The sequence below is a fragment of the Pteronotus mesoamericanus genome, unplaced genomic scaffold, assembly GCF_021234165.1.
Source record: "Pteronotus mesoamericanus isolate MK-2021 breed Mesoamerican mustached bat unplaced genomic scaffold, CSHL_Meso_final contig_72, whole genome shotgun sequence".
In the NCBI taxonomy this organism is placed as follows: Eukaryota; Metazoa; Chordata; class Mammalia; order Chiroptera; family Mormoopidae; genus Pteronotus; species Pteronotus mesoamericanus.
In genome coordinates, this window is record NW_026555242.1 from 1,893,181 (window position 1) to 1,920,752 (window position 27,572).

Here is a 27,572-nt window from a genome sequence, read left to right on the forward strand (position 1 = left end):
AGTGGCACTGTTTGCATGTACATTCATCTCATCCCCAGGAATTTGGGGAATTTCTTCATATACCTGTCAGCCTTTCTGGCTTCCCTTTCTGTGAACTGTTCATATTCTCATGGGGGCTTCCTGTGTCTCTGTTTCGTCCCAAGAGTTGCTAGTTTATTTCTGGGCAGTTGCAAATACTCTCAGAATGGCACTTGGGTTTGTACATCTAGGGGTGCCCTGTACAGATCAGAAATTTTTAATTTTAATGTAGGTGAATTACCTGTTTTGTCATATCATTTGTTGCTTTTTCATTTCTTACTTAAAAGTAGTTGAGATATTGTACGTTTTCTTCTGTTACTTTATTAGCTTTTCCTTTCACATTTAAGCCACTAATAGGGCCAAAGTCTAGCTAGTACATGCTGGTATTTTGCAATGGCTGGTGTCTGCTCTACATGGTCCAATATTTGTTCTCGTTGGTTGATGCCAGGCTGTACTGGTTGCTAAATATTGAATATTACTTTTAAACTATTTGAAATTCACATTTGTATAAGAGATCCAAGTTTTATCTTCACCATATAATGAGCCAGTTTCCTCATTAATAAGTAAAGGCATTATTTATTTATTAATGAGCTGTCTACTAATAAAGGCATTAACTTTTCACTATGTGTGGTATAATTTTGGCAACAGTATCACATTCTCAAATTTTTTCTTGGGTTTTATTTTTGGAATTTGGCATTCCTTTGGCCCTGTAATTACAGGAAAGAAACTTTTATGATATTTAAAATATACATAATTATGGTATAGCTCTCATTTTTTTTAGATCTTTTATGTCTGTTAATAAGGGTGTTTTTTTTTAAAGATTTTATTTATTCATTTGTAGAGAGGGAAAGGGAGGGAGAAAGGGAGATAAATATCAATGTGTGGTTGCCTCCTGCGCACCCGCCCAACTGGGGACCTGGCCCACAACCCAGGCATGTGCCCTGACTGGGAATCAAACCAGTGACCACTTGGTTAGCAACCAGCACTCAATCCACTGAGCCACACCAGCCAGAGCTGTTAATAAGTTTTAACACATTAACCTTATGTATTCAGTCTCAGCAGAACACATGGGAATACGTTCAACTGCGTGTGCTTGAGTATTTCTGTTTTTGTGGCCTCATGGGACCCCCACTCAGTCTCTGTGACTAAGACCATTAGTTGTTCCCTCACATCCCTTCCTTCTCCTTCCAGGTAACAGAACTCCTGGTTTTTAGCAAAGCACAGAGACCTCAGAATGAAGACAGTACTTCCCAGCTTCTGTTGTAGCTAGGTGGGGCCAAGTGCCAATACAGGCTCATGGAGCTCAAGGGGCGGAGGGCTGCAATTTCCAGGATGTGACCCTATGTGGGCAGTGTGTGCCCCTCTCCTTTGCTGTCTTCCTGGAAGTGGAGCAAACTGACTGACATGAGGTGACTTTGGGGATGGAAGCCACACGGGGAAGGACAAAGAGAGAAGGAACCTGAGTCTTAGTTTCCATGCAGGGTTTTATCAGCCCCTATCAGCCTCGTGCTGCTGAAAGGGGAACTTCTGCCTCGTTTAAATCACTGCTAGCTGGGGATTTCTGTCTCTTGTAACCAAACCCAGCTCTAGCCTCAGGATGTTGCTATTGCAAGCAATATTGTAGTGATCCTCTTTGGGAACCTAGGTGAGATCTCAGGTTTACATCCAGCAGTGGAATTGCTGGTTGTTGAATGTACACTTGCCCAGTTTCTCTTGAGTGTTGCCAGATTTCTGACCAAAGTGGCTGGACCTCTCTAAGTCCATTAGCAAGTGCCAGAAGGTTCCAGTATCCTCTTCTCCGCCCTAACATTTAATCTGAAAAGAATATGGGAAATAATTGCAAAAAAATTTTCATTTCTTCTATGATGAGAGAGAGAGGTCACTTCTCAGGTGATCCCTCTAAAACTCTCCTTAAGCCCTGACATGTGGCTCAGTGGATTGAGTGCCAGCCTGTGGAGCGAAGGGTCACTGATTTGATTCCCAGTCAGCGCATATGGGGGGCTTGTAAGAGGCAACCAGACGTTGATGTTTCTTTCCCTTTCTTTTTCCCTCACCCTCTCTCTAAAAATAAATAATTTTAAAACTACCAAAATTAAAAAATAAATAAATAAAACTCCCCTTAAGATTAGAAACATGCAAAACCATAGTGAACTCTTACACAATGCCATGTACCAAGCATGGCGCTTTTAATCTTATTCATCCTCAGAGAAATCCTAAGAGGTAGGTTTTCTTATCACTGACATCCCCCTTATTTGCAATTTCACTTTCTGCCATCTCAGTTACCCGAGGTCAACCACAGCCTGAATATATTAAATGGAAAATTTCAGAAATAAGTGATCCATAAGTTTTACATCGCATGCCGTTCTGAGTACCTCACACATCACATAGGCAGAGTGTCGTCTCATATCATCACAAGAAGGGTGGGTACAATACAATAAGACATTTGGAGAGAGAGACTCTATTCACATAACTTATATTACAGTACAGTCATGTGCCACTTAATGACAGGAAAACATGCTGAGAAATGCATCACTAGGTAATTTTGTTGTCATGTGAACATCACAGAGTACACTTAATCACACCCAGATGGCACAGCTTACACATCTAGGCCGTATGGTACATATAACCTATTGCCCCTGGATATGACCCTGTGCAGCATGTCACCGTATAAAACAACATGAGGTTAAAGCCGGCACAGGAGAAAGTGAAGCCATTGAGACGTGGTGTGTGACTACACAGTCACACCTCGGCTCTCAAACCTCTCCCATCTCAAATAAATTGCCTCTCAAACAGCTTCCCAGAACAAGTTAGAGAACCACGTTTCCTCTGCGTCGTTATAATTGTTCTATTTTATTATTGCTAATCTCTTACTATTCCTAATTTATAAATTAAACTTTTTCATAAGTATGTTAGGTATAGGAAATCCAGATAGAGTTTGGTACTATCCACGGTTTTAGGCACCCACTGGGGGTCTTGGAACATATCCCTTGTGGAGAGGGAGAGACTACTATATTCCAATCTTAAGAAGAGGAACAAGCATAAAAAGATTAATTAACCTGCCCTAGACCACACAGCCAGATGTAAAACCAGGTGGGCCTGACATATGACTTAGAGTTCTTAATGAGGCCAGCATTTTCTACTCTTCATGTGCACACATATCATCTGGGGAGCCTGTGAAAATTCAGATGCGGGATCAGCAGTTCTGGGGTGGGGTCTAAGAAAGGCATTTTTAACCAGCTCCCAGGTGTTGCAACACTGCTGACCACACTGAGTAGCAAGACGTTATTTTGCATTTTTTCTAAAGACTTACACCTTTAATACCTCTCGCCTCCCCTCCCACTCCCCTTCCCTCCATCCAGCCCCCATAGGACTGGCCACGTTCTCTTTTGCGTGTCCCACCTCAGCTTAGAACAGGGTTCTGGCTCCGCATACTCTTACACCCTCTGGTTTATGCCTTTCTCCCCTGCTAGACTGTGAGATCCTTGAAAACAAATACAGTCATGCACTGCCTGCTGGTGTGGTCAAGGAGGGACCTCATACATGAGGTCTGTCCAGAAGGTATCCAGCCATGTAATATGAAAAATAGAGATATTTACTGAAGAAGATGCAAGATACAAGAAATATTGTATGTAGGATAATGACGCCACGGTCCCCTTCAAAGTGGGCACCTTGGGACCCCACACAGATCTCTCAGCGTCTCTTCCACTGTTCAAAACACTGCAAAATCCTTGTTGGAATCACCATTAGCTGCCCTGTTGTATTTTCCTGAATCTCGTCAACGGTCTGAAGTCTCTTCCCTTTCAAAGGTGATTTTAGTTTTGGGAGAATCCAGAAGTCACAGTGCACCAAATCTGGGCTGTAGGGGGCGCTGAGTCACCTGGGTTACTTGATAGTTCACTAAAAACTGCACAAGATGAGATGCATGAGTGGGCGCCTTGTGGCGAAGCTGTCCATCACCAGTCGCCCATAGCTGTGGCCATTTTTATCATATTGCACCTCTCAACTGACAACATTGAGGCCATGTTCCTTATTAAATGTTTAGCCTGGAGGGGAGTACCTGTGATGGACAACACCTTCCCAAACAAAAAACAATTAACATGGTCTTGATCTTGCTGCAACTTTGTCACACCTTCTTCAGGTGTGGAGAACCAGGTTACTTCCATTGGGATGACTGGGTCTTCGTTTCCAGATAATAACTGTAGACCCACAGTTCATCTCCAGTTATGACCTTCTTCGGGAAATCTGGTTCATTGGTAGTGGTTTGAATCAAGTCATTAGCAACTACAGTATGATGTTCCTTCTCCTCTGATAACAGAAGCCGTGGAACAAATTTTGCCATGACACATTTCATGCCCAGATCCTGCATCAAAATCTCGGACACAGTAGTTTTTGGGTTCCTGGGATCAGCTTCTAGTTCTCATTCTGTCCGTCGCCGATCTTTGTTGATTACAGCACGTACGCCTTCAACATTCTCAGGTGTTCTGCTTGTTGCAGGCCTTCCAGAATGTGGATCACTTTCAACAGATTCCCAACCACCTTTGAAGTGTTTGTGCCAAACTTTTATTTGCAATTCACTCATTTCATTGTCCCCAAAATCCTTCTGAATCATCCGAATAGTGTCTGCAGAGAAATGCAAGCTTAATGCAAAATTTTGCATTCAAGCTTAATGCAAAATTTTGCATTCAAGCTTAATGCAAAATTTTGCATTCAAGCTTAATGCAAAAATTTGCATTCAAGCTTAATGCAAAATTTTGCATTCAAGCTTAATGCAAAAATTTGCATTCAAGCTTAATGCAAAATTTGATTCAGAATCGTTCTACTTGCTGAATCATTTTGAATGCGATGGCCACACAGTACACATGCTGACTCAATGGCGTCTAACGCCCCCAGTGACTAGTACCGTGGAGTTGTCATTGTTCACATGTGCACATTCCAGTCCACTCTCCTTGGCTGCCAGGTTACATCAATGTCACATAAACTGTTCTCGTTATATTGACAGTGGCTGGATTTTTCTGGACAGACCTCATACAACAGTGGTCCCATAAGATTATAAGGGAGATGAAAAATTCCTAAGGTCTAACGACATGGACAGAGAGGCTGTAAAGCCAAAGTCAGTGCTTTCTGAAAAGAGTGACACCTCCCTAAAAAGAGACTCAGGCAGGTCCTTTAGAGTATATTACAGAAGAAGACATTGCTATCATAGGAGATGACAGCTCCGTCCTGCTATGGCCCCTGAACACCTTCCAGTGGGATGAGATGTGGAGATGGAAGGCAGGAGCACTGATGGTCCTGACCCCGTGTATGCTTAGGTAATAAGTGTTTGTCTTTGTTTTTCACAAAAAAGTTTTAAAAAAATTTAAAAAAATAGAAAAAAGCTTATAGAATGAGAACATAAAAAAAGAATAGTTTTGTATATCAATACAACATGTTTTAAGCTGTTATTACAAGTCAAAAAATAAAATATAAATTAAAAAAGTTGCAGTAAGCTACGTTTAACATATTATTGACAAAAATTTTAAATAAATTTGGTGTAGCCTAAGTTTACAGTGTTAATAAAGAAAACAGTTAATAAAGAGCATCAGCCTGATACCCTAAGGTTGCAGGTTCAATCTCCGGTCAGGGCTCATACAAGAATCAACCAATGAATGCATAAGTGGACCAACAAATTGATGTTTCCCTTCCCCTTCCTCTCTAAAATCAATTTTAAAAAAGACTACAGCAGCGTGCCATAAGGGCCTAGGCCTTTACATTCACTTGCCCAATCTTACAGGCTTCATTCATGGTAAGTGTCCTATATGAGTGTACCAATTTTTATCTTTTATATTATATCTCTGGATTTTCTATGTTTAGATATGTTTAAATACATAAATACTTACCTTTATGTTATAAGTGCCTGCAGTGTTCAGTATAGCAACATGCTGTACAGGTTTGTTGCCTAGAGGCATTAGGCTACACCACATGGCCTAGGTGCATAGCTGGCTATGCCATCCATGTTGTGTAAGTGCACTTCTCCTATGATGTTTGCACGATGAAATCGCCTAGTGACCCATCTTTCAGACTCTATCCCCTTCGTTAAGCAATGCATGGCTGTACATAATCTTGATTTTCTCAAAGATCCATGCTCAGTGTTTGGCACAGGAATTACCTAACAAATGTTTGGTGAGTGAATGAATAATTTCTTTGTCTCAAAGACTCTCACCACCGCCCGTCTCACTGCATAAGCCGGGAACCTAAGTTTCACTCTTGACATGTCTTTTACTTATATCCGCTCTATCACCAAATCAGCCTAACTGCTCCGGATGACTCTCAAAGCAGTTTAGTTCCCTCCCTCCACCCCATCCTGGTGCAGGCCACCGCTGCCTGCAGCCAAGACTAGTGCCACAGCCACCAGAGAGGTTGCTACACTACCCCTCTGACCCCCTCCAATTCATCTCCACTGCAGCCAGAGTGATCTCAAATGCAAATCTGATCTTTAATCACACAGCCTAAGCCCCATCCAGCCTGACCTCTGATCGCTCCCTACAGGCCTCCACCTCACTGCTGCTCTTCACACTGTCCTTTCAGATCCATGTATTCATTATGCTTCCTTCTGTGGCAGGGCCTTTGCACGTGCTTTCCACTGCTGGGACTGCTCTCTCTTCTTTCCTGGGGAAGTCAGTAATTGCCCCTCCCTCACATCTGAGCTCAAGGACCACTTCCTGAGAGGCTCTCAACCTCCCTGACCAGGTCAAATGTCCCTGTTATCAGGTCTTTATAGCATCCATATATCGAACTTCTTTTTTGTGACACTTGTCATAAGTGAACTTTTTTTTCCAGACATTGACATGTTTATATTTCAAAAACCACAATTTCCAAAGCAAATAGAACAAAAGTTGGGCTCCAGTTTAAACCAACAGACCTGTACAGACATATTTACTTATCTAACTTTAAAGGAATTTTAATCAAGAAGTCCATCAAATTTTAAAAAGCACTTGGCCCTGGCCAGTATGGCTCAGTTGGTTGGATTGCTGTGCCGTAGACTGAAAGGTCATGGGTTCAACTCCTGATCAGGGCACACACCCAAGTTATGGGTCTGATCCCTGGTTGGAGTGGGTATGGAAGGCAACCAATTGATATTTCTCTCTAACATCGATGTTTCTCTGTCTCTTTCTACTTTAATTTCTTCCTTTCTCTCTAAAAACAATGAAAAAATTGTCCTTGGGTGAGGGTAAAAAACAATTAAAAAGAATAAAAAAGCAGCAGAGAACGAGAAGGAAGGAGAGAAAATGACACCCACAGATCACATCACCTACAGCCAAGCTGCCGCTCAGCAGGGCTACAGCGCTTACTCTGCCAGTCCACTCACGGACAGGCACAGACCACAGACACAGGCATACAGGCAGCAAAGTTACGGAACCAATGGACAGCCCACTGAGGTAAGCCACGCCCAGGCTCAGGCCACTGCTACCTATGGGCAGACAGCTTATGCAACTTCTGACGGACAGCCTCCCACAGGTTATGCTGCTCCAACTGCCCCCCGGGCGTACAGTCAGCCTGTCCAGGGGTATGGCACTAGTGCTTATGATACCACCACTGCTACGGTCACTACCACCCAGGCCTCTTATGCAGCTCAGTCTGCTTATGGCTTACCCAGCCTGCTTACCCAGCCTATGGGCAACAGCCGGCAGCCATAGTACCTGTAAGACCACAGGATGGTTTCAAACCCACTGAAACTAGTCAACCTCAATCTAGCACAGGGGGTTACAACCAGCCCAGCCTGGGATACGGACAGAGTAACTACAGTTATCCCCAGGTGCCTGGGAGCTACCCCATGCAGCCAGTCACAGTGCCACCATCCTATCCGTGCTGTTCCTCCACACAGCGGACCTGTTCCGTCCAGAAAAGTTACTCTCAGCAGAACACCCATGGGCAGCCGAGCAGCTATGGACAGCAGAGTAGCTATGGTCAACAAAGCAGCTATGGGCAGCAGCTGCCCACTAGTCACCCCCTGCTCCAAACCGGATCCTCCAGCCAGGCTCCAGGTCAATATCTCCAACAGGGCAGCAGCTACTGGCAGCGGAGTTCATTCCGACGGGACGACCCCAGGGGCGTGGATGTTTATGGGCAGGAGTCTGGAGGATTTTCCGGACCAGGAGAGAACTGGAGCATGAGTGGCCCTGATAACCGGGGCAGAGGGCTAGGGGGACTTGATGGTGGAGGCATGAGCAGAGGTGGGCGGGGAGGAGGACTCGGTGGAATGGGCGCTGGAGAGTGAGGTGGCTGCCATAAGCCTGGTGGACCCATGGACCAAGGACAGGGTCTTGATCTAGGCCCTCCTGTTGATCCAGATGAAGACTCTGGCAACAGTGCAATTTATGTACAAGGATTAAATGACAATGTGATTCTAGATGATCTGGCAGGCTTCTTCAAGGAGCGTGGAGTTGTTAAGATGAACAGGAGAACTGGGCAACCCATGATCCATATCTACTTGGACAAGGAAACAGGAAAACCCAATGGTGATGTTCTAGTGTCCTATGAAGATCTGTCACCTGCCATGGCTGCCATGGAGTGGTTTGATGGGAAAGATTTTCAAGGAAGCAAACTTAAGGGTTCTCTTGCTCGAAAGAAGCCTCCAATGAACAGCAAGTGGCGAGGTACGCAGCCCCCGGAGGGCAGGGGGATTCCATCGTCGCTTCGTGGAGGCCCTGGGGGATCCATGGGCCGCACGGGAGGCCGTGGAGGAGAGAGAGGAGGCTTCCCCCCAAGAGGACCCCGAGGTTCCCGAGGGAGTCCATCTGGAGGAGGAAATGTCCAGCACCGAGCGGGAGACTGGCAGTGCCCCAATCCGTGGCGTGGAAACCAGAACTTCGCCTGGAGAACAGAATGCAACCAGTGTAAGGCCCTGAAGCCTGAAGGCTTCCTCTCGCCACCCTTTCCACCTCCAGGTGGTGACCATGGCAGAAGTGGCCCTGGTGGCATACGGGGAGGAAGAGATGGCCTCATGGACCTGGGTGGTCCTGGTAGCATGTTCAGAGGTGGCCGAGTCGGATACAGAGGTGGCTTCCATGGTGGCTGGGGCATGGACCAAGGAGGCTTTGGCTGAGGAAGACAAGGTGGCCCTGCGGGTCCTCCTGGACCTTTGACGGAGCAGATGGGGGGAAGAAGGGGAGAGTGTGGAGGACCTGGAAAAATGGATACAGGTGAACACCGGCAGGAATGCAGAGACCTCGCAGAGCTACATTGTTCCATGTTTATAACGTCGGTCACAACTTTATGATTATTCCTGGTCTGTGCTTTAGTATTTTTCACTATTTGTGAAGAATAAAGACTTAAAAGAAACAAACAAACAAACAAGCACCTGTATTCACTCAGAGAACAGCTGAATATTTTCCCCATTTGGCAAAACCAATTAGTATCAAAGTCTGCCTTTATAACCAGAAAGTTTTATTTTCATTGATGTCCAGTGGTATTGTGTTTGGGCTACAGGCTTTTTTCTTCCCATAACTTATTGGAGTTTAATTTACATGCTTAAACATTCACTCATTTTAAGTCTGTATTTCAAGAGTTTTAGGAGATGTACACAGTCCTGCAGAAATTCCCTGGTGCCTGTGTTTGCCTTCTCCTCCCCCCGCCCCCCCCCCCGGCAACCACTAATCTGCTTTCTGTCACTTCAGTTTTGCCTTTTCTAGATTTTCTATTTCTTCATTAGATTTCCAATAAATGGAGTAATACCATATGCAGTCTTTTGTGTCTGGGTTTTTTCACTTGGCATGTTTTTGAGATTTATCCATACTATATATCTCCTTGAGTAGTATTCCATCATATGGATATACTATTTATCTGTTGATAGACATGTGGGGTTTTTCTCCCCATTTTTTTGCTATTATATATAGTCCTTTTTTGAACAATCACATGCAGGATTTTGTTTGGACATGCTTTCATTTCTTGTTGATAGCTACTTAGAAGAAGAGTTGCTTGGTCATATGGGAAGTGGATGTTTAATTTTTAAAGAAACTGCCAAGCTGCTTTCAAAGTAGCTGTACTATTTGCATTCCCACAAGCACTGTATGAGACTTCTAGTTTCTCCATATCATTTCCAATACTTGTTATTACCAGTTTTTTTGCAGCTGTTCTAGTACAGCGGTATCTTATTGTGGTTTTAATTTGCAGTTTTCATGACTAATGGTGTCATATACTTTTTGGCCATTCATGCATCTTTTGTGAAGTGTCTCCTTAAGTCTTTTGCCCATTTAAAAATTGTGTTTTTATCTTATGGAATTTTGTTCTTTGTGCATCTGAATGGATATAAGCCCTTGGTCAGATACATGCCTTGCAAATATTTTCTTCCAATTTGTGGCTTGCCTTTGCATTTCACAGGTGCAGTTTTACATGTGTATGGTTATCTGTCTCCTCCAGATAAGACCCACGGTGGTAGGGACTAAAACTGCTTTACCCTGACACAATGCCAGGCACATAGTAGTTGCTCAATATTTAAAAAAAATTTTCTTATTGTTATACAATTACAGTTGTGCCCATTCTCCCTCCATTACTCTCCCCTGTCCTACCCACACCACACATTCCATGTTCAATCCCCACCCCATTGTCCTTGTCCATGTGTCCTTTATACATGTTCCTTGATTTGACCCTTTCCCTTCTTTCCCCCATGACTCCCTTCTCCCTCCCCTCTGGCCACTGTCAGTTTGTTATTTCCATGTCTCTGGTTCTATTTTGCTCACTTGTTTGTTTTGTTGATTAGCTTCCACGTATAAGTGAGATCATGTGGTATTTGTCTTTCACTGCCTAGCTTATTTCAGTTAGCATAATACTCTCCAGTTCCATCCACGCTGTTGCAAAGGGTAGGAGTTCATTCTTCCTTTCTGTAGCGTAGTACTCCATTATGTAAATGTACCACAGTTTTTTGATCCACTCATTTACTGATGGGCACTTGGGCTCAATAATATTTTGTTGAGGAAATTCAGTGAATACAATCTGAAGTTCCTCTCCATATTTTTCCTTCTTTTTAAAAAGATTTTATTTATTTTTAGAGACAGCAGAAGGGAGGGAGAAAGAGGGGGAGAGAAACCACAACTGGGAACCGAGTCAGCAACCCAGGCATGTGCCCTGACTGGGAATCCAACCAGCTACTGCTTGGTTCGAAGGCCGGCACTCTGTCCGCTGAGCCACACCAGCCAGGTCTCTATCTCTTTCCTTTAAACCCTCAGTGGAAACCTGGGTTAAGGTTCTAAAACATGAAGTGTATCCTGGAACAATGTCAAAGGGGAGTATCCATGACTCAAAATAGTTTCTGATAAGCCGCCTTGGGGGCCTCATGCTTTCCCCATGAGACTCCAGAATTTCAGTAGGTCTGGCTCGAAGAGGGGTCTTGAAGGAGCATGTGCATAGAACTATACTAATTTTATTTAGAACGTATTTTATTAGCTGCATCTTGGAGATTGGGGCGGGGTGATACAAGGAACCACTCCAGGCTCTCCTTTGGTGCTAGGGCTCTGTAATCTTTCTTTGTCCTTAGGCTTCAAGCCCCTGCCCGCCCTAAATGAGGCCACCAGATGGCGCAAGAGCGAGGGAGAATCGCTACAGACTGTGGAGGCTGTTCTTGAAACTGAGAAACCTCAAGGGTTTACACGCAGCTGGGTTGGGGGATCCAAAGGTCAGGAAGGGGGCCTAACGAGAGGCCGGGGCCCAACGAGAGACCAGAACTGCAGTCGCTGCTCAATTCATTCATTCATTCATCACTTAGTATGTGAGGAAGAATAATCACTTGAGCGGGAACTGTTCATTGGCATTTCTAGAGATACTTACTATCTCCAGAACATTTCAACATTCCATTATCTAGTTTGGGAAGAGGTCAGCCAAGAGGGTGTTCAGATAAGGAAGCCGAGATTCAAAGGGTTGGGCAATTTAAGCAGTTCCCCCAGACGGCCTTTTGGGTGGCAGTCTTCCCGGGGATGCGGCCGCCAGTTGCCACCGCGGCGCAGCGGCTGAGGTGCTTGGGGTTGCAGGAGGAGCGGGAGGCAGGAGGCGCGCGGAGTCTGTGACAGCTCCGTAGTTACCCGGACTACTCGGCGGCTGTCACGTGGTTCAGGAGCGTGCGGCCGAAGCAGAAGGAGCATGCGCAGCTCTGGGCTGGGGCTTCAATATTCTGGCAGCCGGTCATGTGTCAAGGGCTTGCACGCCGTGGCTTGCCAACACTGCTCCTTCGTCACATGACCGGTTCTTAGCCATCATGGCGGCGGCCGTGGTGCAGCGTCGGGGCTGAGCTACAGCGAGTGTAGTGGGCTTCTGCCCGGGGTGAGAAGTGGCCTCCACCTGGGGGGTGGGGAGGATCGGGCCCTCCTTAACCTTCTCCTGCTCCCGGCATCACCCGAATTCCACTCGTTCCCTTTGCGCGGTGTCTGCCGGGACTGGGAAGCTTGACAGGGCCCGGGTTCCATCCCGGCCGTGCTCTGTGCGTCGGGACAAGCTCTTACCCCTCTCTGTGCGCACCTCCCTCGCCTGGGTTCCCTCCATCCTCCATTCTCCAGCTTCCTCCCCTCGCAGGTACGATCGTCGGTGGGACCGGAGCGCGGGCGGGCGCGGCCCCCGGGACCATGTCCGGGTCCGAAACCGAGCCCTTCCTCAGCCAGGCGGATGACACAAACGACAGGCCGGTGCCTGGCACCTCGGCATTACCGGGGTCCATGGGGAACCCGAAGTCCGAGGATCCGGAGGTCCCGGACCGGGAGGAGCTGCAGCGCATCACGGGCTTGTCTGCCGGCCATTCGGCTCTCATAGTGGCCGTGCTGTGCTACATCAACCTTCTCAACTACATGGACCGCTTCACCGTGGCTGGTACTGATTTCGGGGAGGAAGTAGATGAGGGGAAAAGAGAGGGGTCCCCAAGGTGAGGCTACCTCGCGGACCCCATCCTGAGTCTTCTTCCCAGGCGTCCTTCCGGATATTGAGCAGTTCTTCAGTATCGGAGATAGTAGCTCCGGCCTCATTCAGACCGGTGAGTGGAGGCTTCTCGTGGATGGATACACAGCAACTATTTTCCCTATTCTTACCCCAGTAGGGAGCATATGCTGGCGTGCCTGGGGCCTCATTGATGGAGGAATAGTGGCCAGAGCTAGGGGAAGAGATGGCCCTGATTCTCCTCTGAAATTATTCTGGTTAGTTAGCACACCCCATGTAAAGAGGGAGTCAGTTTAGAGTAATAGTTAGGCCAGACCTGGGTTTAAATCTCAGCATTCTACTCGGAGTGTGATGACAAGCGAGGCCCTCGACCTCTTTAAGTCTCACTTTCCATATTGATGAGATGGAACTAGTACTGATCCAGATCATCTCAGAGGGCTGATGTGAGGATTAAATGAGATAATGCCTGTGAAGTGCGTAGTATGATGCTGAGAACATGGTAGGTGCCCAATAAATAATAGCAGAAGAGGGTGTCTGGAATGGAGAGAGATGAGTTTTACTTGTTCAGAACTTTGGGATGTGTGAGAGAGGGAAAAACAGGCCCAAATCCTCTTTTCTTTCCTTCCCTCCATTCATCTTGAGTCTTTCTGAGCACCTACTGTGTCCCAACCTCTGGAGGAAGTAGTGATAACATCTACATAACTTATCCAAGACCTTTGATAAAAACCCATTGTTTTCAAATTCTTCCATCAGCCAAGGAATAGATGTTACTCTTAATTTATAGAAGAAGTAGTTAGGATTATCTACATTTTAAAAAAATGTTTTTAATTTACTGATTTTAGAGGGAGAAACATTAATTTGTTGTTCTACTTATTTACGCATTCATTGGTTGATTCTTGTATATGCCCTGACCGGGGATCTAACCCGCAACTTTGGTGTATTAGGACGGCGCTCTAACCAACTGAGCTACCTGGTCAGGGATATAAAGAAACTTCAGGTTTGGAGAAGAGTTAAGACTTGCCCAGAGTCACACAACAAGTTAAAGGCAGAAGAGGAATTTGAATCCAGGCCTTGCAATGTTCTTTGCTCCAGTCTAAGCCAATAAGGACCTGGAGGTATTTAAGGCAGTCTAGAGGAATGAGAATGGAATCATACGTCATGGTCTGCAAAACTCTAAAGCGTGTTCAGTTAGAGAAGACGCAAGTCTTTTTCAGCAGCCCCATTCACTCTTTCATCCAACACATGTTTACCGAGCCCCTATTTTATGCTAGGCCATATGTTAAATAATGGAAACACAGTTATGACCAACACAGGCAAGGTCATTGTGTTCATGGAGCTGACATTCTGCTGTGCCTGAGGGACAACAGTCCATACAAATCTAAACTGGTAATGAGATAATTTTCCTTAGGAATAAGTGCTATGTAAAAAGAAAACAGTAAATGTGGAAGAGACTGAATGTGTGTTGGTTGGAGAAGAGTATCAGCTGGAGCCTGAACTTGCTACGCTCTATGAATCTCACAGGAGAAAAGAGAATATCCCAGATAGAGAGGACAGCAGTTGCCCAAAAACCTAAGATGGTATTGAGCTTTGCTATTGGGCTATCGGGGTGCAGCGAAAGGAAAGGAAGAACATGAGGTTGGAGAGGTAGGGAGGGGTTAGATCACACAGTGCATTGTAGGCCATGATACGGAGTTTAGATTTATTTCTTGTCTGGATGGGAGGAAGTGATGAGTCAGATGGACCATCCATTCTACAATGGAAGGTTTGAAAGATGTTTAAAATGGAATTGGACTCTCCTGGCAGGAAGCTCTGATAGTTCCAGGGTTGGGAGTTAATCCTTCCCACCCCCTTGCCCTCCCTGAGCTGGGTTGGCGGGTGGGGTAGGGGTACTGGGGCTGGGCTGTGACTCTCTGCTTCCCCTCAGTGTTCATCTCCAGTTACATGGTGTTGGCACCTGTGTTTGGCTACCTGGGTGACAGGTACAATCGGAAGTATCTCATGTGTGGGGGCATTGCCTTCTGGTCCCTGGTGACACTGGGGTCATCCTTCATCCCCAGAGAGGTGAGGCCCCATGATGACTACTGCTTCCAGCCCTTCCACTCCCCCATCAATCTTTGCTTCTGCTCTTTGGAATCATTGCAGACTGGGCCTGGGGAACTTCTGCAGTTTCCTTGGTCTATGCCATCAACCGCCGCCCACCCTACCCCCCTGCCTTGCCTAAGTTAATCTGCCCATGCCATCCTTTCCCCTTTTCTTTCTCTTTTGAAAAAAAAAGATTTTATTTATTTATTTTTAGAGATAGGAGAAGGGAGGGAGAGAGGGAGAGAAACATCGATGTGAGAGCAAAACATCTATCCCCAGACGGGGGACCAAACCTGCAACCCAGGCACGTGCCCTGACTGGGAATGGAACCAGTGACCTTTCACTTTGCGGGACCACACCCAGCCAACTGAGCCACACTGGTCAGGGCTTCTCTCTTCTTTCAGAACCTTCTCTCCATCATCCTCACTCCCCCTGCCTATTGACCCCGTCCACTCAACACCTAAACACTCACATTTCTTTCTCTACCTCTTCTTTCTCTACTTTACCTAGACTGCCCTCTCCCCCTCTTCCCCTTCCTAGTCAGACTTCCTGAAAGGCCTCCTTGACCAAGCTCCAGTCTGGGTGAAGGAGCAACCAGGAAGAGGCTCTCACTTTGCCTGCACTTCCTCTCCCACTTGCCCCTTGAGCACTGCCCGCTGAGCTGCCCCCAGCACCCCATTGCCAAAGTCAACAGTGACCTCTCGGTTGCTAAATGTAGCTCCTACTTCCTGGTCCTCTTCTCACTAGATCTCCTGGGAGTCTCTGGCTCTATTGACCCACTTCTTCCTTCTGGAAACTCTCTTTTAACTTCTGTGATACCATTCCTCTGGTTTTCCTCCTGCCTGCCTGGCTGTTGCTTCTTTGCCCCTTGAAAATCCCGTCTGTTCTCTCTGCCCCAGAACTCTGTCCTCAGCCCTACAGACTTCCTGGGAGATGGTACCTAAAAACAGCTTCAGGGGTCTTTGGTAGACAAATGAAACCCCACCTAAGATCATTATTCACGATTAGATGGGGTGGGCAAGATAGAAATTAAGATTTATTTTGCATGTACTGGGCACAAGGTAAAGAACAGACCTTTTATTGTCCTATCCTCACAGTAGTTATGTGAACAAGTTGTTGTCTTCCTTTTTCAGATCAGGAAACTGAGGCTCAGAGAGGTTAAGTTGCTTTCTCAAAGTTACAGCTAGTAAGTAAGGGAGCCAGGATTCAAGCTCAGGTCTGTTTGACTCTAAAACCCTGGCCTTTCCCGCCATCCCTGCCACCTCTCCAGAACTGGCTGGTGAACTAGACTGGGAGGCTGGCTGTAGGGTGGGGTGCCACCTCCCCACCCCCGTCTCGTTCCCCAGCGGTTCTGGCTGCTCCTCCTGACTCGGGGCCTGGTTGGGGTCGGGGAGGCCAGTTACTCCACCATCGCACCCACCCTCATCGCTGACCTCTTCGTGGCAGACCAGCGGAGCCAGATGCTCAGCGTGTTCTACTTTGCCATCCCAGTGGGCAGGTGAGTGGGCCTTGGGCCTGCCTGGCAGGGAGGCAGACGGGCCTGGCATGGGGCATGACTGACCAGCTGTCCCCTCTCCTGTCCTCCCCCTTTCCTCTAGTGGTCTGGGTTACATTGCAGGCTCCAAAGTGAAGGATGTGGCTGGGGACTGGCACTGGGCTCTGAGGGTGAGTCTGGTCATAGCCTGCGGGAAGGTCAGCAACATTGTCACTGATTCCCCCTTTTTTCCCTTCAGACACCCCGTTTTAAGGCAGCACTTACTCTGCCAAGCCTGCAGAAAGCCTGGCTGCCCTCACCACAAAGCCCTGTGCTAGACAGAGCTCTTGGTTGCAGGTGACAGAAGTCCATTGTAAAAGCGTAAGCCCCCAAGTGGGACTGTGTTGGCTTTCACAATGAAAAGCCCCAGGGTGCGCTTCCGCTAAAGCTGGATCCAGGACTCCCGCAGTCAAGGGAATTTGATCATCCTTCTCTTAGCTCTACTCTGTGCTACCTGTGTTCTCAAGCAGGTGGAAACTCCACACGTCTGTCTTCCCATTTAGAACCTCTGGCACCCTGGGTCCTTGAGCAATAGCCCTGGATAGAATCTGATTAGATGAATGTGGGTCACGTGCCTGCCATTGAATCAATCACTGATGCTGGGGGAGGTAACACTGCTCCTGTTGGCTAAGTCTGGGTTACAAGCCCTGCCCTATCTGAACCACACTGATCGAGAGAAGTGAGAGGAGTGGTTTCCCCCCCCCAAAAAAAATTAGGGTGCTGTTACCAAAGAGGGAGCAGTTAGGCTTGCAGAAATGGGTGTGACCCCTAGTAGCAATCGCCCCGCCCCTGCCCAGTTGCAGGTTCAGCATCCTTGAGCAAGCGCTCACCCTGGTTGAGGTCTTGGCGCCTAAGTTGCCTTTATACACCTTTCCTTTCTCCCAGCCCCAGCGGTTGAGTGTGTCTCTGCCTGTGCCTGTCCTGAAGCCCACTCTTTCCCCAGGTGACACCAGGCCTAGGAGTGGTGGCTGTACTGCTGCTCTTCCTGGTGGTACGGGAGCCGCCAAGGGGAGCTGTGGAGCGCCACTCAGACTCGCCACCCCTGAACCCCACCTCGTGGTGGGCAGATCTGAGGGCTCTGGCAAGAAAGTGAGTTTAATTCCATCCTAACCCAACATCTAGATCCCTAGGGAGGCTGGACAACTGAGTTGAAATTCACGTGGGGGTGGTCTGTGTTTTCTTTCCTGTCACCTGGCCCAATGTCAGGGCCAGTAGTTCAGTCACTAATGCCTCCTGTGGCAGCTGCTTGAATTGCAGGCCCAATCCTAGTGCCCTGACCTTACTAAAACAGGCCAGGAAGGCAGAAGAGAGCCTCCTACCCCGACACCTCAGTGGAGTGTGACCCTCCTTTCCAACTCTCTTTGCAGCCCTAGTTTCATCCTGTCTTCCCTTGGCTTCACTGCTGTGGCCTTTGTCACGGGCTCCCTGGCTCTGTGGGCTCCTGCATTCTTGCTGCGTTCCCGTGTGGTTTTGGGGGAGACCCCACCCTGTCTTCCTGGAGACTCTTGCTCTTCTTCTGACAGGTACCCAGATGGGGGGCCGGGATGGATGGCCTGCAGGTAGCAGGGGATGGAGTGGAAAGAGTAGGATTCAGACTCAGAGAAGGAGAGTGTGAATCCCAACTCCACAAGCTATTTTGCTCTCCCAGCATTTCAGTTTCCTGGTCTGGGAAGTAGGTGGTGGGAAATCCCTGAACCACGGGGTATTGTGCCTGGAGAGACCTGGGTTGTGAGGGTGGCTGGGATGGATAATCTTCCTCTCCAGGCCACAGGGGCGAGGCGAGGGGGCTTTGCAGGGGGACGGACTAGCGCCCGTGCCCCTCTCCCTACCTCCAGTCTCATTTTTGGGCTCATCACCTGTCTGACCGGGGTCCTGGGTGTGGGCCTGGGCGTGGAGATCAGCCGCCGCCTCCGCCGCTCCAACCCCCGGGCCGACCCGCTGGTCTGTGCTGCTGGCCTCCTGGGCTCTGCACCCTTCCTCTTCCTGTCCGTTGCCTGTGCCCGTGGTAGCATCGTGGCCACCTATGTGAGTAGCCAGCAAGTATCAAGGGGGACTGTTTTGGGCCCAGAGTTGGGGAGTGGTGCCCTGGGGCAGGACTGAGGTCAGCCAGCATAGCCAACTCTGGAGTGGGAACGCCTGGCTTTGAATGTCAGGTCTTGCCCTCCTAACTGTGGCATTGGGCTGTGTTGTTTCACGGTCTGCAAGAGGGGAATAGTAATAGCTCCTGTCTCATAGGGGTGTTGTGAGGACTGAGTTAGTAGATGGACCTCCATGTGTTTGTTCTTGTGATGAGCTCAACCCTGTTTCCCACCCCCCCCACCTCCTGGTCCTTCAGATTTTCATCTTTATTGGAGAGACACTTTTGTCCATGAACTGGGCCATCGTGGCTGATATTCTGCTGGTGAGTAGGTGGGCCGTTCCGGGTGGGTCCACAGGCTAATGGGAGCAGGAAGTGGCTTGAATTGTGCCCTTTACCTCTTCTTCAAAACCCAGTCCCAGGGTGACTTCAAGTCCAGCCCCACGTGGGCCTATAGTCCAGGCCTGCCCTATTCTTCACCCTAGTTACCCCTCTGTGCTGAGGCTTACCTCTGACCTCAGCCTAGACGGAGCCTTGCCCCATCTGTGCCCTCTGTCTCCGCCCCTCCTCCCCGCAGTATGTGGTGATCCCTACGAGACGCTCCACTGCTGAGGCCTTCCAGATTGTGCTGTCCCACCTTCTTGGTGACGCTGGGAGTCCCTACCTCATTGGCCTGGTGAGCACTGCTCTCTTGCTGGGTTGGGGGTCAGGGCACCCTGCATTCCTAACACTGGCCAGTGGCCGGTGGCCTGAGCTGGGCGGAAGTGGAAAGTCTGGCCGCAGCTCGGCTTCTGTGCCGGGCACATCTCGCCTTGGGTCCACAGCTAATGGGAAGGATTTTGTCTTTGCAAGTTTCCGCATGAGGCCATGAACCCTGGAAGTCCGGACACCCTTCCCTGGCTCCAGTCTTTGTTTGTCTGGAGTTTGGGGACCCCTCTCCGCAGTGCCCTCTTTAAGGCTCTTTCTCCTCGCTTTCCTTTCCTTGTCTTCCCACAGATCTCCGACCGCCTCCGCCGGAGCTGGCCTCCCTCCTTCTTGTCCGAGTTCCGGGCCCTGCAGTTCTCGCTCATGCTCTGTGCCTTTGTCGGGGCACTGGGCGGTGCGGCCTTCCTGGGCACCGCCATTGTCATTGAGGGTGACCGCCGGCGGGCCCAGCTGCATGTGCAAGGTCAGTTGGACCTTCCCTCTTCCTTATCTGTGCATAGCCCCTCATCCACCCTCATGATGCTGCCTACTTGTTCATTCACCCCTCTGTCTAGACCACCCCCACGTGAATTTCTCCCCTCTGTGGACCCGTACCTGACCTCTCTCAGGGCACAGCCCTCCCTTCATCCAGCTTCAGGTCTGCCTGGCCAACAGGCTGACGTCCCACTGTGTCCGCAGCTCTGGGACCCCGTCCATTTCTCACTGCCTGTTTGTCCGCTCCCAGGCTGTGTGTGCGTGTCTGCCCATCCAGCCCTGGTCCTGACCTCTCCCCGTCCAGGTCTGTTGCATGAGGCAGAGCCCGAAGATGACCGTATTGTCGTGCCCCGGCGAGGCCGCTCCACCCGGGTCCCTGTGTCCAGTGTGCTCATCTGAGGGGCCGTCACTCACCTACCTGCATACCTACCACAGCCGGTCTTAGGGCAACCCCAGCAGGCACCTGGGCCCGAGCCCTTGGCCTGGCCCAGCATCTAGGAGCGGTTTTGGACCATGTTCTGGCTCCCACACACTACACAGGCAGCCAAGGGTGGGCAGTGAGGGTCTGGGAGGGGACCCCGCTCTACGGGAGCAGCTCCAGGGTCTCGGTGCTATTTGTACTGAATAAAATTTGTAGCCAGACCCCAACTGCCTGCTTTAGTCTCTCTGGGTGCGAGTGACCAGACCTCTGGACTGTAGGGGATGCCCCTTCTCCAGGCCCAGGGCTCTTGGTGGCTGTTGGGTCACTCCCGTGGGCCTTCTGAGCCGGGTGAACGAGGGTGGAGTGAGCTGGCTTTGTGTGACTGTGAGTCACGCCCCTGTTTCCCTGAGAGCCCTCCCCTCTTGGCCAACTAGGGTGAGGTGGGGGAGGGCCCCGTGCCCCTCTGAATTCCTGGTGTCAGCCTCCCTCCTTGCTGCCTTCTTGAGCCAAGGCGCAGAGGCTATCCCTGCTGGCCGGCCTGCAGTTGTCTTGTCCTTTTCCCACTGGTATGAGTTGCCCCTTGTCCTGGAGACCAGCGCACCCTTCTTGAGGACCTGAGGGTGGCTCCCCAGGCCTCCTCCTCCCCTCCCCACTGGCTGGGTGGGGGTGGGAAGGGGGTGGATGCAGCCGGCTGAGGAGCCTGATGATTTCCTGCCCTCACCCGGCGCTCACCACAGCTTCCTGCCGCAGGCGGGCAGGCAGGCGCTGAGGAGAGGCGGGCGCCAAGCCGAGGGGCAGGTAGGCCTGGGTGCGGGTCCATGCAGGGGTGGCTGGTGCTCCAGACGCCAGCCCAGGCCCTGGCCTGACTGCCCTGGGATAAAAGGCCTTTCGGAGCCAGCACCGACCCCCACTCAGCCCAACGAGGGGAAGGGGTCCAGGGAGCCCTCAAGGAGGGCGCGGCCGCCCCCCACCGGGCTCCGAGCCTGGTGCCGTTGGGCCCTTTCACCCTGCCGGCCCAGCCCTCGCTTTGGTGCAGCTCTGTCCTGGAGGGGTGTACAGCGAGCAGTCAGGCCTGGTCCAAGCTCTGTCCTGCAGATAGATGGAGGTGGCCATCCTGCTCCCCCTGGTGCTGGGCCTCCTGCTGCTGCCCCTCTTGGCCGTTTTGCTGACGGCACTCTGTGTGCGCTGCCGAGAGCTGCCAGGTGAGTGGGAGCTGGGGGGTGATCAGGTGCTGGGACACACAGACAGGGATCCTCAGCCCGCTCCCCAGGCCCTCACCCCCTCCAGCTGGCCCTAACTGCCCTGCCTGCGGAGACACTGAGAGCCCCTGACTCCATTACCCTCTTCCCCTGTCACTCCCTTTTCCTGCCTCACTGGCCTCTTCCGCAGACTCATATGACAGTGCTGCCTCCAATAGGTGAGTATGCCCTCTTGGCTGGCCCTGCTCCCTTTATACCCCATGTGGGGCTGGCCCTGGGGCCTCTCCTGGTCCCTTACCCAGCTATGTCTCCCCTGCCAGTTTGACCCCAAGCATCGTGCTCAAACGGCCTCGTGAGTACATGCAGGGCCCTCTGCCCCCGGGGTAGGGAAGAGAGTTCCCTGGCGTGCGCGCAAGTGTGTGCCTTTGTTCAGGTTCCCCTCATGGCTGCCCACATGGTCTTGACAAGAGCTGGGATGGGGGAAGGATATACGTGTCCTTGGGCCTGTCCAGGGCACAGAGGTTTCCAGGGGTTCGTCTGTCCTTTGAGGCCTTGACGAAGGTAGGGGCATGATGTTGGGACTCATTCCTTCACCTTGGTGCTGTGTCCTCAGCCACGATAGCCCCCTGGCCACCAGCTCCTTCCTATCCACCTGATACCTCCTACCCATCCTTCAGCCCGCCAGACCGGCTCCTCATCCCGTAAGTAACCCCTTCCCCTCCAAGTCCCCCTCTTTACCCCTCACCTCCTTGGATTGGGAGTTTCTTTCTCTATTGTAACCCCTCCTGCCCCAGAGTCCCCTCCCAGGTATGACCTCTGACTTTTGACTCCCAGGAGATCCCCACAGCCCCCAGGGGGCTCCCACCAAATGCTGTCTTCCCGGCAGGACTCAGATGGTGGTAAGCTGGAGCGGGCGCCCAGGGCGCTGGGGCTGGCATAGGGTAGGCCCAACTCACCTGACTCAGTCTCCCTCTCCCTCTCTCTCCATAGCCAACAGTGTGGCAAGCTATGAGAATGAGGGTGCGTCTGGGACCCCAGTGCCCGGGGTGGGGGAGGCTGGGGCCTGACCTGGACTGTTCTGACCCCTGCGTCGTTACCCTAGAGCCAGTCTGTGAGGACGAGGATGAAGAGGAGGATGAGGAGGACTATCACAACGAGGGCTACCTGTGAGTGGCCAGGTGGGAGGAAGGGGCTGAGGCCGGGGTCCGAGCTAACCTGTCCCTTGACTTCCCCTCAGGGAGGTGCTTCCTGATACTGTCCCAGCCAACAGCAGTGCTGTCCCAGCAGCTCCTGTGCCCAGCAACCCCGGCCTCCGAGACAGCGCCTTCTCCAGTGAGTCACCTTTCTGCCCGCTGCCCGCTTCGCTGTGTGCAGCCCCTCTGCTCTTCTCTCTCCTGTTGTTTCTTTGATGCTTGCTATACGTCTGTTTTCTCTCTTCTCTTTTTCTAGAACTCCTGTCCTTCAGATAGTGGACATCCTGCTCTGATCTTCTGATTTTCTTTCTTTTTCTCTCCTCTTTCCTATCTCTTTGTCTTCTCCTCTGCAAGATTTCCTTCGCTTCATTCTTCTTTGGCTTTATGCCTTGACTCTATTCTTTTAGTCTCTCCTGTGTGAAAGCTTTTTCTTGATACCCAACATGTTTGGTTTTCATAGCTTCTTGTTCTTGTTTCATGGAGGCAATATCATCTTTTAAATCTCCAAGGATATTGAATAAATGTTGTCTTTTTTTGTCTTTGTTTTTTTGGAATTTTTCTTCTGCTTCCTGCATTGTCTGTGTTTCCTTTGAGCTTCTTTTCTTTGTTTTGGTCATATCCTGCCTGTTGGGCACTTTCCTTGTCTGGTAATCGGTAGTGTTCTCTTACTCCCCTCTCTACATGCACGTGCCCCGGGCCATCACTTCTACGCCCTGGCTTCATTTGCCGTCCAGATTCCCAACTCGTTGCCTCTCTCGTGCGATTCAGACTGTCTGTCCAAGTGCTTCTTTTCTTTCATTCACTTACTCGTTTATGATATTTACTGGGTGCCTCTGATGTAACAGCTCATTAATGTCATGATAAAGGAGCTAACAGTATTGAGGATGTAGTATATGCCCTACTAAGAGTTTTATGTGTATTTGCCTCTTGAGCCTCAAAGTTCCCAGGTGCTGCTGAGCCTGTCCCTTCTCCTCCTGTGCCTCAGTTATCCCAACCATACGATGGCAGGGTTTATTTATTTAACAGACACTTGGTAGCGCCTCCTGCTTAATATTTACATTCATTATTCACTGCTTTAGTCTTCATAGCACCTCAATGAGATGGGTAGCTACTCATCCTATTTTTTTATATTCATCCAATTTTACAGTTGAGAAAACTGAGGCCTGGAGAGGTTGCGTAGCTTGTCTGAGGTTGCATGATTAGTTAGTGCTAGAGCTGGACTTGAACCTGGGCGGTCTGGCTCCAAAGCCTGTCTTGTCCACATCCCTATGGAGAAACAAGTCAACACATGAAAGAACGCCATAGTATCAATGACAATGTGTTCTATGAAGGGACTAAGACAAGAATGGGGGATGAGGGCCAGTCTGTCTGAAGATGAGGGGCCAGTTGGGCTGATGGCCCCTCTGACTTAGCCCAGCCCAGAGAGTTGTACCCCCTTCCACACATGCCACCCCCCGTCCCCGCCCGCCATGGCTCCGAGCTGCTCTCTGGCTCTGCTCCCCAAGCGGGACGCTGCTGGTGTTTTGCTGTCTCTCCTCTCTCCCGCAGTTGCATTCCCTCTAATCAGTTCTGGTCAAATTGCCCTCTTCTCCCCATTGCTATGGCCTCTGCCCTCCTTCAGGCCACTGGCATCCCTGGCCTGGGTCACCCTCTCAGCATCCCTCGGGGCTGACTGCAGGGACGGTCTCTGGGCGTCTGTGCAGGCCTCTTGGGCTGGTTTTGTTGAAAGCCTTTGGTGGCTGTGGTTGGGAGCTTTGTCTGCTCGGGTGCTCTGGGATTCTATGGCTGAGGGCTCTGAGTAACAGTGCTGGGGACTCTGATGGTTTTCTGCAGTGGAGTCGGGGGAAGATTATGTGAACGTTCCTGAAAGTGAGGAGAGTGCAGACGCGTCTCTGGGTGAGCGGCTGGTGCCCTCTTAGGGTCCTCCTTCCCCGCTCCCCTCCCTCTGCCACCCTGCCCCAACTCTCAGTGTGACCCGTGCCCCCACCCCTTTCATGGCTCGGTTGCCCTCTGTCTGGGTGTCCTCCTGCTCTCTCACCCTCAGTGTGGCCTGCCCCCTATCGGTGTGGCAGTCCCTCCTCCTGACCTGTCCCCACAGATGGGAGCCGGGAGTACGTGAACGTGTCAGAGGAGCTGCAGCCCACTGCCCGGACTGAGCCTGGTGTGTGCGGGGGAGGGGCGGGCACTGGGAGCTCCCTGGACGAGGCTCGGTTTTCAAGCTGAAGATGCACCTCCCTTCCCCCCACAGCCATCTTGAGCTCCCAGGAGGTGGAGGAAGAAGAGGAAGAGGGTGCCCCAGATTATGAGAATCTGCAGGAGCTGCATTGAGGGCCTGGTGAGAGGCCTGCCCAGCCCAGCCCTGCCCTGGGCTTGTGGGCTCCTGACCCTCCCTCTAAGGCCCTGCCCCACCACCTCAGCCCCATCCTCCCTGACCCTTTTATACGCCCCTCCCCACCTCATGACCCCCAAACTCCTCCACCTCTCCCTGCCCTCTCGTGTTGCAGCACGAAGCATGCCTGCCCTGGAGCCTGCCTTGCCTGGGGGAGCGGAGCTGGGCGCTGGCAGTGGCCCTGGGGGGCCCATTGGCACCTTGCCCCGGCTTGAACCTGACAACCGCCTGAGAATTTTCCTCCTAACTTATTGTCACTTTGGGGTCCAGTCTAGGTACCCCCAAAACTCTGCACCTTCTGACACAGCCTGAGAATGAACTGCCTCGGCCCCAGCCCTAGTCTGTAATAGAATAAAGGCTGGTGTGGTCTGTAGCGCTCTTGACTTTGGGGGGTCCGGTGGGTCGGAGTCAGGGTGAGGGTGGGCTGTGCCTGAGGTCTGTGTGTATGTGTGCGTGTCCGCGGCTCTCCGTGCTCCGCAGCGCCTTCGTGCTCCTAAGCGCCCTGGCCAGGTGCTGCGGGAGTGACTGTGAGTGCTGGCTAGGACACATCCCCCTGTGAGTGAGGCAAGTCTGACCCAGACTGGCACTTCCGGGGCCCAGGTGCATCTCCCCGTGAGACAGTCCACAGAGGCGATGGCTGTGCTAATGGGAGAGTGGGCCGTGGGGATGCGCTGGGAGGACATCTAGAGCAAGACCCTTCTCTGCCGGCCCCGAGTTTCTTCATCTTTAAAAGAAGAGGGAGGACTCGATGACTCTGAAGGGCTTTCTTAGTTTTTACCTTTTGTGGTTCTCAATAAAACAGAACTTAAAAATCGTCTAAGCAACCGAAACAAATTAATGTATAGCGCGGCACTTTTCAGGCTTTGAAGTGCAGACAGCTCACCTGGAGGTTTTGCTAAAATGCAGATCCTGATTCAGTAGGTCTGGGATGGGGCCTGAGTTTCTGGTTTTGCCAGGAGCTCTCAAGTGGTTCTGATGCTGCCATTCCAAGAGCCACACTTCAAGCAGCAGGGTCTGGTGGATACCCTGTCTTTGGCTCCAGTGTGGGCACGTGACCTAACCTGGGCCAATGAGGATCGCTTGGGGCTTGGGCAGGAAGTGCTAGGAAGGAGAAGCTCTTTTAGTTCACAGCAGTTGGTTAAACTGGAGGGATGTGGTCCTGAAGCCCCTGCTTGGAGAGCCTGGCTGAGAATGAATCCAACATGGAGGAGAAAGTGGCCCAGAGATGGACAGGGCCAGTTTCCTGGTCAGAACCCCTGGATCCAGGCACAGCCAAAGCAAGATAGACATCCCCTCAAACTTCCCAGTCACGTGGGCCAATAAATGACCAGTTCTCTCCCACTGACTTGACCGGGGTGATAAAGTACTTGGTATCCTCAGTGGGCTCCGAAGATAATAGTGACAGCTTCTCTTTACCAAGCGCCTGCTGCATTTTCTTGCTTCTTTACTCATCCTCACCCCCCTATCGTTGGTTACTGTAGGTGTCCCCATCTCACAGGCGAGGAAACAAAGGCTCAGAGAAGAGAAGCGATTCGCCTGAAGGCACAGCCGTAGTGGCCAATCTGGGATTGCTCTGTGGCTGTCACCTTCAGAGTCACTGCTGCCAGCATCCTTCTCTGGGTGTTCTACAGTGTCGGCCGCCCCAACTGGGGAAGTTTGTAACGGGCCCAGCTGGAGAAGGGAGGGAGATCTCAGGAGGGCGTTGGACTGGCTGGACATCAACAGGCAGAGTTAAGTCATTTTATGTGGGGAGATAGAAATGGACAAGAGGCAACTTTGTGCTGGGCGGAGGGACAAATGGTTTGCCAACAAGGCACGTTGGCACAGCCATCTTGGAGAACAGTCTAGCAGCATCAGTAAAGCTGAGAATGGTGTGTCCCTTTACCTAGCAAATTCCTGGGTAGAAACCTGACAAAGTAGCGTGTGGGCTAAGGGGGCCGGACAAGAGTCTCAGAACGGCACTGTACTGGCTGGAAACAATAGGCGGCGACTGCCGGGAGATTGGACACGCACCAGGCGGACTCGCCAGCAGATAAAAATGAATGAACAGAATCAGCCCCTACCACCTCAAACAAACACCAGCAGAATCTGAAGTGACAAAAGGAGAACAAGTTATTTTATTTATATAAAGCTTAAAAATTATGAAAAAAGATATCTATTGTTTAGGGATACACACGTATTCAAGGATATCAAGATAAGCAAAGGAATAGAGGAATTCCACATTCAGGGGTGTGGTGGCCATGGGGCATGAGAGGGAGGGATGTTGGGAAGGAGTTCAGGAAGGTGTCAGTGATACGCGTAATGTTTTATTCTTAAGCAGTGTTGGGCACACAGCGTTTGACATATGATTCTCTTAAGTGTTTACACATCTCAATGATTTTGTAACAAGAGGAGAGACCAGGGCCCAAGGAGAGAATGGTTGGGGGTGGGAGGGCAGGGCAACTTTAGGAGACAGTGAAGAGGAGGCTGACAGTCACTGGCCTTCCTGTGCCAAGCCAGTGAGTTGCATATGGCGCTCCAGCACTTATGAGCAGTATATGCACAGGCCCTGAGGTGAGAATGGTAAGGAGGCTGTGGGAGTAGTTCATG

At 50.5% G+C, this 27,572-nt stretch overlaps 3 protein-coding genes across 3 annotated transcripts; all 3 read left to right on the forward strand.

Annotated features, from left to right (window-relative positions):
* The first annotated feature begins 7,283 nt into the window (after window positions 1-7,283).
* LOC129078113 (RNA-binding protein EWS-like) lies at window positions 7,284-9,274 on the forward strand. Its single transcript, XM_054582791.1, is given in 3 exon segments — window positions 7,284-7,643; window positions 7,646-7,690; window positions 7,835-9,274. Coding segments are annotated over 3 exon segments (1,845 nt in total).
* A 2,951-nt stretch (window positions 9,275-12,225) lies between these two features.
* On the forward strand, window positions 12,226-20,422 carry SPNS1 (SPNS lysolipid transporter 1, lysophospholipid). Its single transcript, XM_054582773.1, has 13 exons — window positions 12,226-12,306; window positions 12,556-12,846; window positions 12,941-13,006; window positions 14,834-14,970; window positions 16,338-16,489; window positions 16,590-16,656; window positions 17,469-17,614; window positions 17,893-18,048; window positions 18,361-18,550; window positions 18,861-18,926; window positions 19,180-19,278; window positions 19,599-19,770; window positions 20,086-20,422. Exons 2-13 carry the CDS (start codon window positions 12,606-12,608, stop codon window positions 20,178-20,180), a joined length of 1,587 nt encoding a protein of 528 aa, XP_054438748.1. The 5' UTR covers window positions 12,226-12,306; window positions 12,556-12,605; the 3' UTR covers window positions 20,181-20,422.
* A 669-nt stretch (window positions 20,423-21,091) lies between these two features.
* On the forward strand, window positions 21,092-25,661 carry LAT (linker for activation of T cells). Its single transcript, XM_054582777.1, has 12 exons — window positions 21,092-21,404; window positions 21,592-21,619; window positions 21,722-21,753; window positions 22,015-22,102; window positions 22,236-22,300; window positions 22,392-22,421; window positions 22,504-22,567; window positions 22,639-22,733; window positions 24,428-24,490; window positions 24,693-24,755; window positions 24,843-24,929; window positions 25,099-25,661. Exons 1-11 carry the CDS (start codon window positions 21,302-21,304, stop codon window positions 24,920-24,922), a joined length of 711 nt encoding a protein of 236 aa, XP_054438752.1. The 5' UTR covers window positions 21,092-21,301; the 3' UTR covers window positions 24,923-24,929; window positions 25,099-25,661.
* Window positions 25,662-27,572: the final 1,911 nt, after the last annotated feature.